The following is an 18,086-nucleotide window of genomic DNA, read 5'->3' on the forward strand; positions in this document are numbered from 1 at the left end:
GTACACAAGCTGAAAATTTAAAAAACAAAGAGACTATACATCCGAAACTAAAAGTGAAATGCTGGTAAACACAGCGGGCCAGATTACCCAGACTTCACAATATTAGTAATCATAGCATAAAGGAGCTCACCAACCCCATAATAACTACACAATTTCAGCCTTTCACAAAGAAACCTCTTACCATCCTCCCCTGCTTTCTCTAGTACCTACACTATTTTGCTTTCTCTCTTTTGGTTCTAATGAAAAGACTTTGAATCCAAACATGAACAGTTTCTCTTTGTACAGATACTATCTGATCTGCTGAGATTTTCTAGCATTTTCTGCATATCAGACTCAAGCAGTTTGATCACTCGAGTTGAATAAGATGTTCCCCTAAGACAGGAGTTCCCAACCTTTTTTATGTTATGGACCAATACCATTAAAAAAGGGGTGTGTAGAGCTCAGGTTGGGAACCTGTCCTAAAGGCTTGTCTATTGGTGAGCCCTCAGGTGGCTGTAGAGGTCAATCCGAGATCTATATAGTCTGGTACAGCTTGGGCAAGAGTAAGTGGCGGCTGTGGTTTCATTAGCTTCTACATAAGGTTCTTACCCTCTATCTCTGTCCATTCAACGGCAACTTCTGCAATTGGAATCTTTAAACATTGGGCTATATAGAGAAGCTCCACATCAAAAGCCCTAAAATGTAGTACAAGAAAACATTATAAGATTATGGGAAGGAAAACAAGTAGTAAGCTCACAGTGTATACAAAGAACAAAACACCTTAAAAACATGTTTCTCCACCTTTTCTCTTTCTGTCTCTCATAACCTTTCACAATGACAGCTGGGCATTAGGTTCTAAAGTCTGATCAGTCATTAAATAATCCACTAGAGACAGACATTTGTAATTGGAATACAGAAGGTTAAGGGCTAATTCAATCAATGTTTTCAAGACAATAGAGTAGTTCATGCTGGATCTGGGGCACCACTTCCATTTACCTTCCAGGGAACTCGTCCAACTTACTCACCTGGTCCGCAGACAAGATGGTTCTGTGAATAAATCCATTTCTTCCTATATACAGTTCATTTATAAATTACTTTATGCAACAAAATGGAACAGTAGTGCAATCCTCTAACAAATACAAAATTGACTTACTTAAAGATTCAAATTAAGCGAATTCAATAAATCTGTACATCCAAAAAGCACCTTAAACTTTGTAACATGGTGTAATTCAAAAACATACCATCGGTCCACATGCAAAGTTGAGAAGGTCCTTCGAGCTGCTTCTCTAGTTAAAAGCTTGAAGCCACATTGTGTATCCCTCACTCCTCTCACACACATAAACCACACCAGAAAATGGAACCCATACATGAGTAACGTCCGAAAATAAGAACGCTGAAACGGAAGTTAAAACCTCATCAAAAGATGTTGACAACAAAATTGACTTAGTTCAAAAAATGACAGGGAAAATAAAATGAAAAATGCTTGTAAGATTCAAAAAAATTGTATTTTAAGAATTGAGAGTGCAAAAAGGAAAAGAGTAAGAAAAACAAAAGTAGGCCCCAATGAGTACAGGCATGGGAAGGCAATAGCATGCACATGAAATAGATGCTTTACAGACATTTTAAAATTAGAAATCATTATGTTTCAGAAACAATGAAGAGCTAAGGAATGACCAAAAAGGAAATCATTTTTTACAACAAAGGAGGCCATTAGGTTCAAGTACGCTCTTGCCAGAGGAATCCCATCAATTCTATTACCCTGCACGAGAAAATCTGCAGATGTTGGAAATTCAAGCAACACACACAAAATGCTGGTGGAATGCAGCAGGTCAGGCAGCATGTATAGGAAGAAGCACTGTCGACGTTTCGGGCCGAGACCCTTCGTCAGAACTCCTGACAAAGGATTTCGACCCGAAACATCGACAGTGCTTCTTCCTATAGATGCTGCCTAATTCTATCACCCTCTTATTTTATTTCTGTAGCAACTTACTCTCTCTCACTTACTGTGCATACAAAACAGATTACTACAGTAGTCAATTAACTTACTAGCACAAATTTAGGATGTAGTAGGAAGCTGAAATAAATTCTGCTATGGACAGTCTCAAGCCCGGCTGTGAAAGGAGGAGGGTTGGGCATATAGATACCAAGCCCATCCCATAAAAACCCAGAGGTACAGAAATGCCTAAAGAAGCTCCAAAGACTTCATCCCTGGGAGAAGAAGGATCTTCGAAGAGGGATATACCTGGGAACAAACTGAAAGACTGGCCCAGAACAAATGACTCTGGTCAGCGGTCATAGCGGTCAGCGGCCTATGCCCCAGTAGGGGTGATGGGCTTAAGAAGATGATGATGCAGTGTCAACATACACAACACCTGAAGTCAGAAGTTAAGCATTAGGATTGCTGGGTTTGAGAGGCAGCAGTACTAACTGCTGTGTTATTGTTCTAAACTAATATTAATATAAGAGTGTGGGAGAATTAATTTGAGTAAAATCTCAAATTTTCTTGACCTGAAACCACGCTGGTGTTTTAAAAAAGGTAGGTATAGAGATAATAGAATTTAACAAAGAAAACAAAGGGATTGATAAGAAAATGGGAAGCAGAATGTATGAATAACAAAGACTATGAGCTTCTATAGTTTGCTTTCATTTATTATATTCTTACGCTTTTTCAGAAATTGTACTGAAATTTCCAGCAGATCACCTCATCAACTGAAGTGCAATCAGAATCAGATTTAATATCACTGGCATATGTCATGAAACGTTAACTTTATGGCAGCAGTACAATGACAAATATAGAGAAAAATGGAATTACAGTAAGTATTTAGACATCTTTTAAACAGTTAAGTTAAAATAAAGTAGTTAAAACAAAAACAGAAATAAAAGGTAGTGAGGTAGTGTTTATGGGTTCAATATCCATTTAGAAATCAGATGGCAGAGGGGGAATCCGCTGTTCCTAAATCACTGAGTTTGTGCTTTTGAGCTTCTGTACCTCTTTCCTGATGGAAACAGTGTGAAGAAAGCATGTCCTGGGTTGTGGGGATCCTTAATGATGGATGCCATCTTCCTAAGGCACTGCTCCTTGAAGATGTCTTGGATACTATGGAGGCTGGTACCCATGATAGAGCTGACTAATTTTACAAGTTTTTGCTACCTATTTTGATCTTGTGCAGTAGCCCCCCCCCCATACCAGACAGTTATGCAGCCTGTTAGAATGCTCTTCCTGGTACATTTGTAGAAGTTTTTCAGTGTTTAGTTGAAAAACCAAACATTGACATCCCCGTGGAGCACCAGTGTTATTTGTCAGCGAGGTGGAGAATTTATTTCTAATCAGCAGAGATTGTGGTCTTCTGGTTAGGAAGTCAAGGAAAAAGTCGAGAATCTAGTTGCAGAGAGAGGTACAGAGGCCTAGGTTCTGTAGCTTTTCGATCAGGACTGTAGGAACGATGGTGTTGAATGTTGATCTATAGTCATTCAACAGAATCCTGATGCAAGTATTTGCATTGTCTAGGTGATCCAAGGCTGTGTGGAGAGCCATTGAGATCATGTCTACTCTGGACCTTTGGTGGTGACAGGCAAACTGCAGTGGGCCGAGGTCCCCCCTGAAACAGGTGCTGGTTCTAGCCATAGCCAACCTCTCAAAGCACCTCATCATTGTAGACGTGAATGCCGTAAGCAAAGTACGCAACCTAGCTCTGAGATCGTCAATTTTATTTACCAGAGACTGCAGATTTGCCAGCTAGATAGTTAGTATTGGGAGTCAAAAACCTCAGATCAGCACGCTGACCCCCGTTTCACCAGCAGTTTCTTAAAGGGGCAGTATGCCGGTCACAGACCAGTCTATTTCCATTGGTTTTATGTGAATCGTTCAACTGCATTAGAACCTCATCACTGGGGTTTTTCCGGTGACGTCATCGTCAAGAATGGCAGCTTAAGCACTAGCTCCTCCGGAAAAACGTGTATTAAGCCCCATTAACCCATCAAATATAATATTTTTCCAAAAATATTTGAACTGAAAAGAGGGGCAAGAATGGGGAAAAAGAACGGAAATAAAAAAAGCGACACTGCAGAGCCTGCGTCCGAGAGGAGTGCAGTGAGCGGCTCTCCGACCCAACCGCGTGCAAGCGGGGCGGTCACCAGGCCTCGTTCAGTCGAAGCAGCGAATGTCTTCGAAGTCCAGAAAGAAATAAAGCAGCAGCTCCGGGATATTAAGGCAGAGCTCGCCAGCATTAATAAAAAAATAGCGGTGCCAGAGGCTCGCATTGAGAAGGTGGAAGATCACGTTCAAAACGTGGAACGGATACTGAGCAAGACAATAAAAACCATACATCACCAAGAAGGCAAACTGCTTGATCTGGAGGGAAGATCACTGCGGAAAAACATTAGAATCTACAACGTTCCCGAAGGAGCGGAGGGTCCGTCTATGATGGAGTTTGTCGGAAAGTTACTGCAGAACGCGCTGGATCTTCCCCCGGCTTTGAAGCTGGAAATCGAGAGAACGCACCGCGCGCTAGTCCCAAAACCTACCCAAGATAGAAAGCCATGCTCAATAATAATAAAATTCCTTCGGTATAGCACCAAGGTGGAGATTCTACGAAGGGCCTGGGGTAAGAAGAGAGTGTTTATAGAGGATAAATTAACATATTTCGACCAAGATTACCCCCCCCGCGGTCCTCCAGAAACGCAAAGAATACTCTGAAGTAAAGCGAGTACTAAAGCAAAATAAGATTAGATTTCAAACTCTGTACCCTGCTAAACTTCAAGTGTTTTATGACAATGGGACGCAGTTGTACCAGTCAGTGGAAGAGGCGACTACAGACATGAAGACCAGAGGGTTGTCCGTCAGCATGACCAAAACAAAAGAAAGCCTGGCTGAGGAATTGTCTCGCTAGACTTGGGGAATAGTGCGAGATTCGAGAAGGCAGGAGACGGGAGGAAGCCGAGAGAAACATATCAGGAAGAGACCGGGAGTTTCCCAAAGACAGTCCTCACCCCTTTCAGAAAAGCCATAAGGTTTGGCTAACTTTAAAAATGCTGAGAAGCTAAACAGAAGCAAAAGTACACGATGATATACCCATCTCGAGAAATACTTATTATAATGTGGATTTTATATTACCTAGTTATTCTTTATTCACTCACTTACTCCTTTTCCCCCACCAAAATGAGAATATGTATATATATATATATATATGTATATGTGTGCATATATGTGTACATGTGTAATGTGTGTGTGTGTGTGTGTATGTATGTATATATAGGAGTACACAGGGAAATCTTTTCTGTGTAATGGATTTGTTCACTGACTTTTATGAATACTGCAATGGGGGCCCTCAACTCACAAATAGGAGGTGTTATCCCCCACAGCTAGACATTTCCTCTAGCTCAACGGAGGGTCATTTACTAGAGACCTCAGCCATGGAATCACACGTTCGTTGCCATTTTTGTTATTATTTGAGTTTCTTGGTTCTTATTTGTTCAGGGAGTAGATCGATTAAGTTTTATTCTAATTTCAATGATACATTGGCAGATAAATACAGATGGCTAAGGACAAGGTAAAATTCATTTCTTTTAATGTAAATGGGCTATTAAATCCAATCAAACGTAAGAGAATTTTATCCAAAATGAAAAAAGAACAAGCCCATGTAGTATATTTACAGGAAACTCATTTAAGTGATAATGAGCATAAAAAACTAAAGAGAAAGGGTTTCACTAATCTGTTTTTCTCCTCATATAAATCAGAACTTAGGAGAGGAGTTGCTATTCTTATCTCAAGTAAGCTAAATTTTGAAAAAATATTCGAAATGGGAGATAAAGAAGGCAGATATATTCTAGTAAGGGGGAATATAGACGGCAATTCAGTTACTCTATTGAATATATACGCATCCCCCCGAAAGTGATAATTGGTTTCTTTCAGAAAATTACTGATATTATGGTAACGGAAACAGAAGGTCTCCTGATATGTGGGGGGAGACTTAAATTTACAATTACAACCAAACTTAGACTCTTTCAATAGAAAAACCTATGAAACAAAATCTTTACATAAGAAAGTTAATACACTTTTTGAGGATGTTGGTTTAATTGATATATGGAGGGACCTTTTCCCTGACAGAAGGGATTACACTCATTATTCTGCTCCACATTCTGTATATACAAGAATAGACTATTTCATAACATTTGGAATACAATGCCAGACTCAAGACAATATACGAAGGATCATATACAAAAAAGTAAAATCGAAGCAATAGTGATAAGCGTGGACGCTGAAAAAGCATTTGATTCGGTTAATTGGAATTTTCTTTACAGAGTTTTACATAGATTTGGTTTCCAAGACACAATTATTAAAACTATACAGACACTATATGACAATCCTACTGCTAGGATTAAAATCAATGGATATTTATCAAATAGTCTTACCCTAGAAAGGGGCACGAGACAGGGTTGTGCATGGTCACCACTACTCTTCATGCTATATCTGGAACCATTAGCTCAATACATCAGACAAAATGAAGATATCAGGGGAATTACTATTAAAGGGACAGAGCATAAATTGGCTTGTTATGCGGATGACATTTTGATCTATCTAGCGCAACCAACATACTCTTTACCTAATTTGATGCAATCCTTTGAACAATATGGTCAATTATCAGGATACAAGATCAACAGAGATAAAACCCAATTACTTTCATATTACTATAGCCCACCAAGAGTAATTGAAAGTCGATACCCCTGGGCATGGCACACAGACTCTTTCAAATATTTGGGCATCATTATGCCAAAAGATTTGGCAAAATTATCAGAATGTAATTATCAGCCTCTATATAAAAAAATTAAGGAAGATGTGGTAAGATGGAGCCTGATTCCTTTTTTCAGTCTCAGTTCAAGGATTGAGTCTATTAAAATGAATATACTGCCCAGACTGTTATATCTCTTTCAGACCCTACCAATAGATATTAATCAAAATCAATTCAATGAATGGAACAAGATGCTATCAAGGTATATTTGGCAGGGTAAAAGGCCTAGAGTTCATCTCAAAACTTTGCAATTAGCAGAGGAAAAGGGGGGGGGGGATGGAGCTTGCTTTCTCTTAGAGATTATTATTTTGCAGCACAGTTGAGAGCTGTGATATGTTGGTGCAACCCATCATATGACGCTCAATGGAAAAACATTGAGGAGTGGGTACTTCCCATCCCCATACAAGCAATTTTGGCTGAAAACAACCTGCAAAGGTACATAAATACTATTGATAACCCATGGGTGAAATTGACTCTTAAAATATGGAAAACCACTATAAAAGTATATAATCTAGAGGGAGATATTGCAATTCTTAAATGGTGTGCATATGACTCTGATTTTACACCAAATAAATTGGATGCTAGATTTAAGGACTGGACAGCTAAAGGAATAACAGTTCTTTGCAGCATAATGAAAGAAGGAACACTGTTCAGTTTTGAAATGCTTAAAGAGAAACACTTATTAGAAAAACAAGACTTTTATCGGTATTTACAGATGCAACAATATGTTTATAAGACGCTTAAAAATGTAACCAAGGCAAATACATGCTTGATAGAGCTCTTTAGAAAAGCATATAATTCAGATAATGGCAGTAGAATCATTTCAAGCATGTATAAGGGGTTGTCAAATCTTAAAACACATTCGACTTCATACATTAAAACAAAATGGGAGAAGGAAGGAGGGATAATTATATCTGAGGAAGAATGGACAACAATATGGAGATATCAATGGAAGTGTACCAATTTACAGAAATGGAGGGAGTTTGGATGGAAAAACTTGATAAGATATTTTATTACACCCTCTCAGAAATCCCATTATGATAGTAACCTCCCTGTTTGCTGGAGAAATTGTGGAAATCAAAATGCAAATCATTATCATATTTTTTGGGACTGCCCCGTTATCAAAAACTATTGGAGGGGGATACACAATGCCCTACAAGACATCTTTAAATGTGAAATACCCTTGGAGAATAAGACCATATATTTTGGATATATACCTCAAGAATGGTTGAAAAGAGATAAATATTTAATAAATATACTGTTGGTGGCTGGTAAAAAGACTCTTACTAAGAAATGGTTATCACAGGAGAGCCCAACTTTAAATACATGGATGGAAATTACAATGGACATTTACAAAATGGAGAAGATAACAGCATCTGTACATCATAAGCTGGAACAATTTGATTCATACTGGGAAAAATGGTTTAACTACATAATGCCTCATAGGCCTGATTTTATTCTCACAAATCAATGAATCTGTTGTAAAAAAAAGATCACTCCCTACTTGTACATAGTTCTTTCCTTTTGCTTGTTTTTTCTTTCCATTCTTTTCTATAAGTGTATACCTCAGATAAATACTTTGTGGAGATTTGTGATATATATGATTATATGATGTATATGTACAATGTCTGAAATACATCTTATGGAAATGTTTGTTTGATGAACTTCAATAAAAAAATAAATTACAAAAGAACCTCATCACTGACTGTACATATTAGATATGCAGTTGTGGTTTTCAGCATAGCAGGCTAAAATGAGAATATTTGATGTTTTTCATCATTTTCAATGAGAGCTGCCATTAAGGTCATCTGTGATGTTGGCTCCCTGGAAGTTTTAAAACAAAACAAACAAAACTTCAAACAATCAAGCCAATGTGACACTCATTTCAAATTCTGGGGTTAGCTGTCTGTCCTCTACGTGAAGAGAACTAGTCATTTACAGCACTTCCTGACAACAAACAACATGATTTCAGAGGTATGCAAACTGAACATTTAATCTTTAAAGGCTGGGATTGGAACTCACTTCTGAATCAATCTATAAACCAGCATTAGATGCTCATATTTATATTGGCACTGATGTGTTTGCATTATGCTGATTTTTTTTCCTTTTCTTGGTCTTCAGATGAGCAGGAAGTTTACGATACAACTACATGACTTGGTCCTTAACACTTCTAAAACAAGACAGATGATCATTGACTTCAGGAGATCAAAGGACAGAGTACACCCCCCCTCCATATACATGGAGAGGTAGTGGAAAGTGTGAAAAACCTAAAGTTCCTTGGAGTTATGCTGTCAAAACAGCTGACATGGACCACTAACACCTCGCTGCTTGTAAAAAAGGCACAACAAAGACTCTTCTTCCTCAGAAAGCTGAAACAGGTCAAATTCCCACAAAAGCTGTTGCTTAACTTCTACAGAAGCACAATTGAAACCATCCTGACCAACAGCGCCACAGTGTGGTATGCCAGCTGCACAGCTGCTGTGTGACAAGACCTGTATCGTGTGGTGAAGGCGGCTCAGCGAATTGTCAGGATGGAGCTCCCAGGACTGGACACCATCTATTCCAGCAGACTCAGGAGGAAAGCAATCGGCATAACCAGAGACACCACACACCCCGGCCACTCCCTGTTTGAGCCGCTGCCATCCAGCAAAAGGTTCAGGACACTAAAAACCAGAACAAATAGATTGAGGAACGACTTCTACCCCAGAGCTGTGGCCTCTGTCACACCACTCCCACAGAACAATGACTGAAACTGTGAGCACACACAAGGATTCAAATACTTGTACTAACGGCACTTCGTGCATTACTGTGATATTCTGGTGCTGCTGCAACTTATTTTCTGCTATTTATCTATTTAATACTGTTTTTCTATTACTGTCTTGTTTTTATCTACCGCTTTATTTAATGCAGCTGGAGTACTATTTAGAGTTTTGTTTGTCACATTATAGGAAAGATGCAATTGCAACAAGGAGGGTGCAAAGAAGGTTTTGCAAAACGTTGCCATAGATGGAGCTTTTCAGTGACGAGGAAAGACTGGATAGGCTAGGTTTGTTTTCCTTAGAGTGATGAGGTTGAGAGTTGGAGAAAAGATCTGATAAGGGCATACTGAAAAAGGCCATGGATAGAGTAGATAGAAAGAAACATTTCCCGAGAATAGGGTCTAAAACATTTCCAGAGAATAGGTTTGACTAAGGGGTAAGAGGTTTAAAGGGAATCTGAAGAGGAATGTTTTCATCCAGAGGGTGATTGGAATTTATAATGCATTACCTGAAGGGTGATGAAGGCAAAAATTCTCACATTTAATTAGTATCTGGACAAAGACTTAAATCACTAAAACACAGAAGACTCAAGGCCAAGTGTTGGGATTTGGAATTAATACCGATGGGTACTTGATTACCGGCATAAATATGCTGGGCTAAAGAATCTGCTTCAGAGGTGAATTACTCTGTGAATGTCAGAAACATTGAAAGTTATCACCTTGGCAGTGTAGCCTTTTCATGAAGTCAGGATTGAAGAGTTGATCTCAAGCCACCAATTAGAACATCACAATATTTACCAATAGTTCAGCCATGAACTAATTAAGAAGTTTCCAATGTACTTTGTATTATTTCAATTTGAATCAACATAAAATTTAATCTAAGCAATGTTAGATTAAAGAAAAATTTGCAAATTATACTATTTAACTGTCATTGAAACTTTGTACCCTGTATATTTAATCTGATTAAAACATTTCTTACTTAATTTTAACAATACAATGGGTTCAAATTCACACAACAAATCCATCTATTTATTGCTCAATATTTGCCCTTACTTTGGCTACTGTTTCTTTCTCCAAATGAGCTCTAGATCCGCATGAAATGGCCATGTTATCCTAGAAGACAGAATAAATTTAGTTAGCCAGCTTCCCAAAATTATTAACTTATTGTGTGATGGCATTTTTCAAGCCATGTCAGTGTCAAACAGGTTACATTAGCACTTTAAGTCTCTTAATAACATTTTGGCAGCTTACACAATACAAATTATGGAATAGATTTCCCAATGAATCAATTATGGTCACATAATTCCAATAAGTCATGGGCCCAAGGAATCAATTATGAATAATATATATATAAGGAACTGTTCCTAGCATACAGCAAGTATTTTGCTCATTTTAGTTATATTGTACAACTTCAGAAATCTTTCTCCTTTGCTTGCAGAATTCTAGAAATGGGTTAGAAGGTTGTTTTAAGACAACTTGCCAGTATCCTTTATAATTCAGGCATCAAAGCAATCTTTTTATGCTTAATTCCATTCAAATTACTTTAAAAGAAAAACATAAACTAAATAATTTTTCTGGCATTTTATATTTGATTTCATTTGCAGATAAATTTCTGCATTTTCCACAGATCAGAATAAATGCTGGGCATACTCACCGGACCCGGCTGGAGAGCTTTCAAGCCTGCTTCTACTTTCTCAATATCAGCAAATTTTGTAGCTCCATCAGCATCAGCCATCAGAATAAATCTTCCTCGAGAGCTCAGTACACCCTGACCAGAAATAATGTGCTTCAAGGTTAGTGTTATAACATGCATATATGCTAATGACACAGTTAAACTTCAGTGCAGGTAAGAAAGAGACAGGACAGTTCAGATCTTTCTTAACCTTTACTTGTTTCACATTGATCTAGCTGCAGCCAGGGAATTGCTTATAATGATTTACTTTCTTGCCTCTATCTATGCATCTTTCCTTTCCTCATCTACTTCCTCCCCACGATGACATCATTCAGAAACACAAAAATGCTACCAGCTTTCTGCGTTTAAGTTGATAACACCTAGTTCTAATATTTTTAGCCTTTTGCTGGATTGATTTATATCCAAATACTTCAAATTCTCAATTTCTCAATACAGGAGCCCCTCAGGGCTGTGAACTAAGTCCCCTCCTTTACTCCCTGTATAGCCATGACTGTGTCATCACCCATAGCTCTAATTACATTTGAGGACGATACTACATTGATTGGCCTTATCTCAAACAATAACCAGGTGGCCTACAGGGAAGAAGTCATCTCTCTGACACAGTGGTGTCAAGAAAACAACCTCTCCCTCAATGTCAACAAAGGAGCTGGTTGTGGATTACAGGAGAAATGGAGATGGGCTAACCCCTATTGACATGAATGAATCTGGGGTTGAGAGGGTAAACAGCTTTAAGTTCGTTGGCATCCAGATCACTGAGGACCTCACGTGGTCTGTACACACCAGCTGTGTGCTGAAGAAGGCACAACAGCACCTCTTTCACCTCAGACAGTTGAGGAAGTTTGGTATGGGCCCCCAAATCCAAAGAACTTTCTACAGGGGCACAATTGAGAGCATCCTGACTGGCTGCATCACTGCCTGGTATGGGAACTGTACTTCCCTTAATCGTAGGATTCTGCACAGAGTGGTACAGACAGCCCTGTGCATCAGTAGTTGTGAACTTCCCATGATTCAGGACATTGACAAAGACAGGTTTGTAAAAAGGGCCCATAGGATCACTGGGGAGCCAAACCATCCCAACCACAATCTATTCCAGCTGCTACCATCTGGGAAATGGTACCGCTGTGGCGACCCACTTCCCAGCGCACTCGAACCGGCTCACAAAGTGGCATGCGCCAGCATTGAGGCCGGTCCCAAAGAGGGCGCCAAGCCTGCTTCACCAGCAAGGGGAAAAGCCCGTGCGCGGGACGGGACTGTGAATACGCACCACCTACAGCATTCCCGCCCAGGGAGGGCGGGATCAGGAAGGCTTTAAAACGAGGCTGCGAAGTTTGAATAAATCTCTTTTTGCAACTGCAGCTCGCCGACTCCGTGTCGTTATTTCAGCGCTGCATGTAGCACACCGCTACAATTGGTGACCCCGACAGCCCAAACGATATTTGGGCCGAAGATGAACAACGCCACATCTGTTCATGCAGTTTCGTTAAAACTGCCAAGCTTCTGGACGCTGCAACCTCACCTATGGTTCCAGCAAGCAGAATCCCAACTCCACATTCGGCAGATAACCTCGGATGCCACACGTTACTACTACGTGGTGAGCTCCCTCGACCAGGAGACAGCAGCCCAGGTTGAGGAGTTCATACAGTCACCCCCAGCGGATGGCAAATACACAGAATTCAAAGCCTTGCTCATAAGGACTTTCGGACTCTCACGGCGCGAGTGAGCTGCCCGCTGACTGTACCTGGATGGTTTGGGGGCCAGGCCACCGTCGGTTTTGATGAACGAGATGCTCTCCCTGGCTGGAGGTCACAAGCCCTGCCTCATGTTTGAGCAGGCATTCCTGGAGCAGCTGCCCGAGGACATACGCCTGCTGCTGTCCAATGCGGATTTCAGCGACCCCCAGAAGGTGGCGCCCGGGCGGACTTGCTGTGGAAAACCAAGAAGGAGAGTGGGGCGTCCGTCGCACAGATCACCAGGCCACGCTCCCAGCAGCAAACCAGACCAGGCCAGGCCGCAGAGCCCGCTAATCCCAGAGGCAGGGGTGAGGAGGTCAACGAACAATGGTGCTTCTACCACCAGCGGTGAGGCACAGAAGCCTGCCGCTGTAGCTCGCCCTACAAGTTCCCAGGAAATGCCAGGGCCAGCCGCCGATGATGGCTACGGCGGCTGGCCATCGGGATAGCCTCCTGTATGTCTGGGACAAGCGGTCGGGACGCCGCTTTTTGGTTGACACCGGAGCCGAGATCAGCGTCTTACCTCTGACGAGTTACAACACCCGCAACAGAGCACCGGGTCCCACCCTGAGGGCCGCGAACGGCAGCACAGTAAGGACCTACGGCACTCGTACGTTGCGGCTACAGTTCGGCTCCAGCCGGTTCACGTGGGACTTCACACTGGCCACCGTAGCCCAACCGCTCCTGGGAGCGGATTTTTTTGCGGGCTCACAGCTTGCTGGTCGACCTGCTGAGGCAGAGACAGGTCCACGCCGAGACTTTTCAAACGTTCTCCCTGGGTGAAGCCCAGTTGCCGGCCCCACACCTAGACTCCATCACGCTGTCTGACAACAATTTCACCAGAGTCCTGGCAGATTTCCCATCGGTTCTGGCACTGCAGTTCACGGCAGCCATGCCCAGACACGGCGTACAGCACCACATCCCGACACAGGGACCACCCCTCCACGCCCGTGCTTGAAGGCTTCCCCCGGACAAGCTCCAACTGGTGAAGGAGGAGTTCAAGAGGATGGAGGAATTGGGGATCATACGGCGGTCCGACAGCCCATGAGGCTCCCCCCTGCACATGGTGCCCAAAGCAACAGGGGGCTGGAGACCATGCGGTGACTACCGCAGGCTGAACGAGGCTACAACACCGGACCGCTACCCTGTGCCGCACATTCAGGACTTTGCAGCAAACCTGCACGGCGCACAGATCTTCTCCAAGATAGACCTCGTCCGGGGATACCATCAAATCCCGATGCATCCGGACGACGTCCCCAAAACGGCACTCATCACCCCTTTCGGCCTTTTCGAGTTCCTCCGCATGCCGTTCGGCCTGAAGAATGCCGCACAGACGTTTCAGCGGTTAATGGACACGGTGGGACGTGACCTGGACTTCGCTTTCATCTATTTGGACGACATCCTCATAGCCAGCAGCAGTCGTCAGGAGCATCTGTCCCACCTCTGTCAACTCTACGCCCGACTGAGTGAATACAGCCTGACAATCAACCCGGCCAAATGCCAGTTCAGGTTCGACACCATTGACTTCCTGGGCCACAGGATTACTAAAGACAGGGCAACCTCTCTGCCCGCTAAGGTAGACGCGGTCCGCCATTTCCCCCGACCCAACACAATCAAAGGCCTTCAGGAATTCGTGGGTATGGTGAATTTCTACCACCACTTCCTCCCTTCAGCTGCCCGAATCATGCGCCCCCGTTCGCCCTGATGTCAGGTAAGGGCAAGGACATTACCTGGGATGAGGAATCCGCCGCCGCTTTCATTAAAACCAAAGAAGCCTTAGCAAACGCCACGATATTACTGCACCCCAGAATGGACATCCCTACCGCCCTCACAGTGGACGCATCTAACACAGCAGTCGGTGGAGTGCTGGAACAACTCATCGAGGGTCGCTGGCAACCCCTGGCGTTTTTCAGCAAACAACTACGACCACCCAAGCTCAAAAACAGTGCTTTCGACCGGGAACTGTTGGCGCTATACCTGGCAATCCGGCATTTCAGGTACTTCTTAGAAAGTAGGCCTTTCACCGCGTTCACGGACCACAAACCCCTTACCTTTGCGTTCACAAAAGCATCCGACCCCTGGTCGTCCCGCCAGCAGCGACATCTGTCCTACATCTCCGAATACACGACGGATGTCCGGCATGTCTCGGGAAAGGACAATGTCGTGGCGGACGCACTCTCCAGACCTAACATCCAAGCCCTGTCCCAGGGGGTAGACTATGAAGCACTGGCGGAGGCGCAGCAGGCAGACGAGGAGATCCCTAGTTACAGAACTGCAGTCTCCGGTTTGCAGCTCCAGGACCTCCCCGTAGGCCCAGGTGAGAGGACCCTACTCTGTGACGTCACCACCGGCCAACCCCGCCCCATCATTCCAGCAGCCTGGCGGCGGCGCGTTTTCGACTCCATTCACAACTTCGTGCACCCCTCCATCAGGACAACCATCCGGATGGTGGCCAACAGGTTCGTTTGGCACGGACTCCGCAAGCAGGTCAGTGAATGGGCCAAAACGTGCATGCTCTGCCAAACAGCTAAGGTGCAGCGGCACACCAAAGCTCTGCTGCAGTAGTTCCACCCCACCCACCGGCATTGCGACCACATTCACGTGGATATTGTGGGCCCCCTGCCAGTGTCGCAAGGAGCGTGGCACCTCCTGACTATCGTGGACCGGTTCACAAGATGGCCAGAGGCGGTCCCGCTCACCGACACCACCTCCGAATCTTGCGCCCGGGCACTGATCACCACCTGGGTATCTCGCTTTGGTGTACCGGCCCACATTACCTCCGACAGAGGTGCCCAGTTCACCTCCAGCCTGTGGTCAGCTATGGCCAGCCTTTTGGGGACACAGCTGCACCACACAACTGCTTACCACCCACAGTTGAACGGACTGGTGGAGTGTTTCCACCGTCACCTGAAGTCGGCTCTCATGGCCCGCCTCAAAGGGCCTAACTGGGTGGACAAGCTTCCCTGGGTCCTGCTTGGAATCCGCACGGCACCCAAAGAAGATCTGCACACCTTGTCGGCCGAGTTGGTGTACGGCGCACCCCTGGTCGTCCCAGGAGAGTTCATACCAGCCCTAAGGGGGCAAGAGGAAGAACCCGCAGCAGTCCTGGGCAGACTACGTGAGAGGCTTGGTAACCTGGCCTCCATACCCACTTCGCAGCATGGGCAGAACCCGACCTGTGTACCAAAAGACCTGCAAAACTGTAAGTTCGTTTTTGTACGACGGTGCGGACATCGAGCACCAATACAGTGGCCCTACGAGGGGCCGTTTACGGTGATCAGAAACAACGGGTCCACATTTGTGTTGGACATTGGGGGGAAAGAGGAAGTTTTCATGGTGGACTGACTCAAACCGGCCCATGTGGACTTGGCGCAGCCAGTCGAGATTCCGGCACCGCGGCGCAGAGGCAGACCTCCCAAACAGAGTCCGACCCACACTGTGGACATTGGGGGTGTATCACCGGTTCTGGGGGGGGGTTATGTGGCGACCCACTTCCCAGCACACTCGAACCGGCTCACAAAGTGGCGCGTGCCGGCATTGAGGCTGGTCCCAAAGAGGGCGCCAAGCCTGCTTCACCAGCAAGGGGAAAAGCCCGCGCGCGGGACGGGACTGTGCATACGTGGCTCCTACAGCATTCCCGCCCGGGGAGGGTCGGATCAGGAAGGCTTTAAAGCGAGGCCGCGAAGTTTGAATAAATCTCTTTTTGCAACTGCAGCTCGCCGACTCCGTGTCGTTATTTCAGCACTGCGTGTAGCATACCGCTACATCGCAACATAAAAGCCAGGACCAACAGGCTCCGGGACAGCTTCTTCCACCAGGCCATCAAACCGATGAACTCACGCTGAGTTGAGTGTATTCTATGTTACACTGACTGTTCTATTTATTATAAATTACTCTGATTGCACATTGCACATTTAGACAGAAATATAGAGATTTTCACTCATGTATGTGAAGGATATAAGAAATAAAATGAATTCATTCATTCATTTCCTCCAAATAAATGGGAAGGTGGAAATCATTTATCCAGTCTTCAGCCTCAGCACTCACAATAAACTCAGTTTCAAAGATACTGGCTTCATCTGTCTCACTGGCAAATTTCTCAGGTTGCACTCAATTGTTCACAAATATAGAGTCAAATATGACTCTGAGCTGAGTTTTTAACCATGTCCGCATTATCAGCAAGACTGTCTACATTCACATCGGTAATGTGGACTGTTCTGATATCATCTATTCCCTCTCCTAAGAAATATGTTCATCCAGTTCTGGCCTCCATACCATACCTGATTTTAATTGTTCTTCTATTGGTGGGCAATCCTTCAGATGACAAATTCCTATGATCTTCAATTCCTCTCTGCCTCTTTTCCTTCCTTCAAGACATTAATGAAATCCCACCTCTTTGATCAAGCTTCTGATCAAATACCTTACACAGTTAGTTCAGTGTTAAATCCTGTTTATTGTGCATCTTTAGCTTTCTATATTTATAAAACTACATCAGATACACCATTATAAACCTACAAAAAAAGAAAATGCTTGAAAAACTTAGCAGATCAGGTGGCATCAATGGTAGGCCAAACAGTTTTGTAAGCCTTTTGGATTTGTGACCCTTCCAATTTTCATTATACAGTGCTTTGAAAAAATGCTCCGCCCTCACAACTATTTTCACATTTTACTGTCTCATTTTCTACATTTAAAATATATAAGCTAATATATATTTTGAGCTAATCTACAAAACATCGTGCATCATGTTAAGTTAAAAAATTCTAAAACCTATCAATAATTTATTTAAAATTGAAACAAATATGAAGTTGAAAATGTAATTTTCTCCCTTTGTAATTTCTACACAAACTTTCCTAAGGTGCAATACTATATATTAACTTATCATCTCTCCCAATTTGTTGATGTAGAAAATTGGGGGATCACTTGAATAAATACCCCCTCTCTGTCCAAGTTCCAACAGTATGGCAGATTTTCAACAGAGCAATCCAAAATGAAGACAAAAGAACATTCAAGACAAGTCATGGAAATGATATTAAATGAGCACAAATCTGGGAAAGGGTACAAGACCAGCTGAAAGGTACTGAACGTACATCAGAGATCCTGGATAACACCTGCTAGCCTCTACCAGAAAGCTTAAACTG

At 43.2% G+C, this 18,086-nt stretch overlaps 1 protein-coding gene across 1 annotated transcript in view; it reads right to left on the bottom strand.

Moving 5' to 3' along the window:
• The window catches only part of alg5 (ALG5 dolichyl-phosphate beta-glucosyltransferase), a 47,843-nt gene that overhangs the window by 10,202 nt on the left and 19,555 nt on the right, over positions 1 to 18,086 (bottom strand). The window contains exons 6-9 of the mRNA XM_073043900.1: positions 11,180 to 11,293; positions 10,579 to 10,638; positions 1,221 to 1,372; positions 589 to 674 (exon numbers count right to left, since the gene is read on the bottom strand). Coding sequence (XP_072900001.1) covers positions 589 to 674; positions 1,221 to 1,372; positions 10,579 to 10,638; positions 11,180 to 11,293 — 412 coding nt within the window. The remainder of the gene's footprint in view (positions 1 to 588; positions 675 to 1,220; positions 1,373 to 10,578; positions 10,639 to 11,179; positions 11,294 to 18,086) is intronic.

This window comes from Hemitrygon akajei, chromosome 4 (assembly GCF_048418815.1).
Source record: "Hemitrygon akajei chromosome 4, sHemAka1.3, whole genome shotgun sequence".
Taxonomy (NCBI): domain Eukaryota; kingdom Metazoa; phylum Chordata; class Chondrichthyes; order Myliobatiformes; family Dasyatidae; genus Hemitrygon; species Hemitrygon akajei.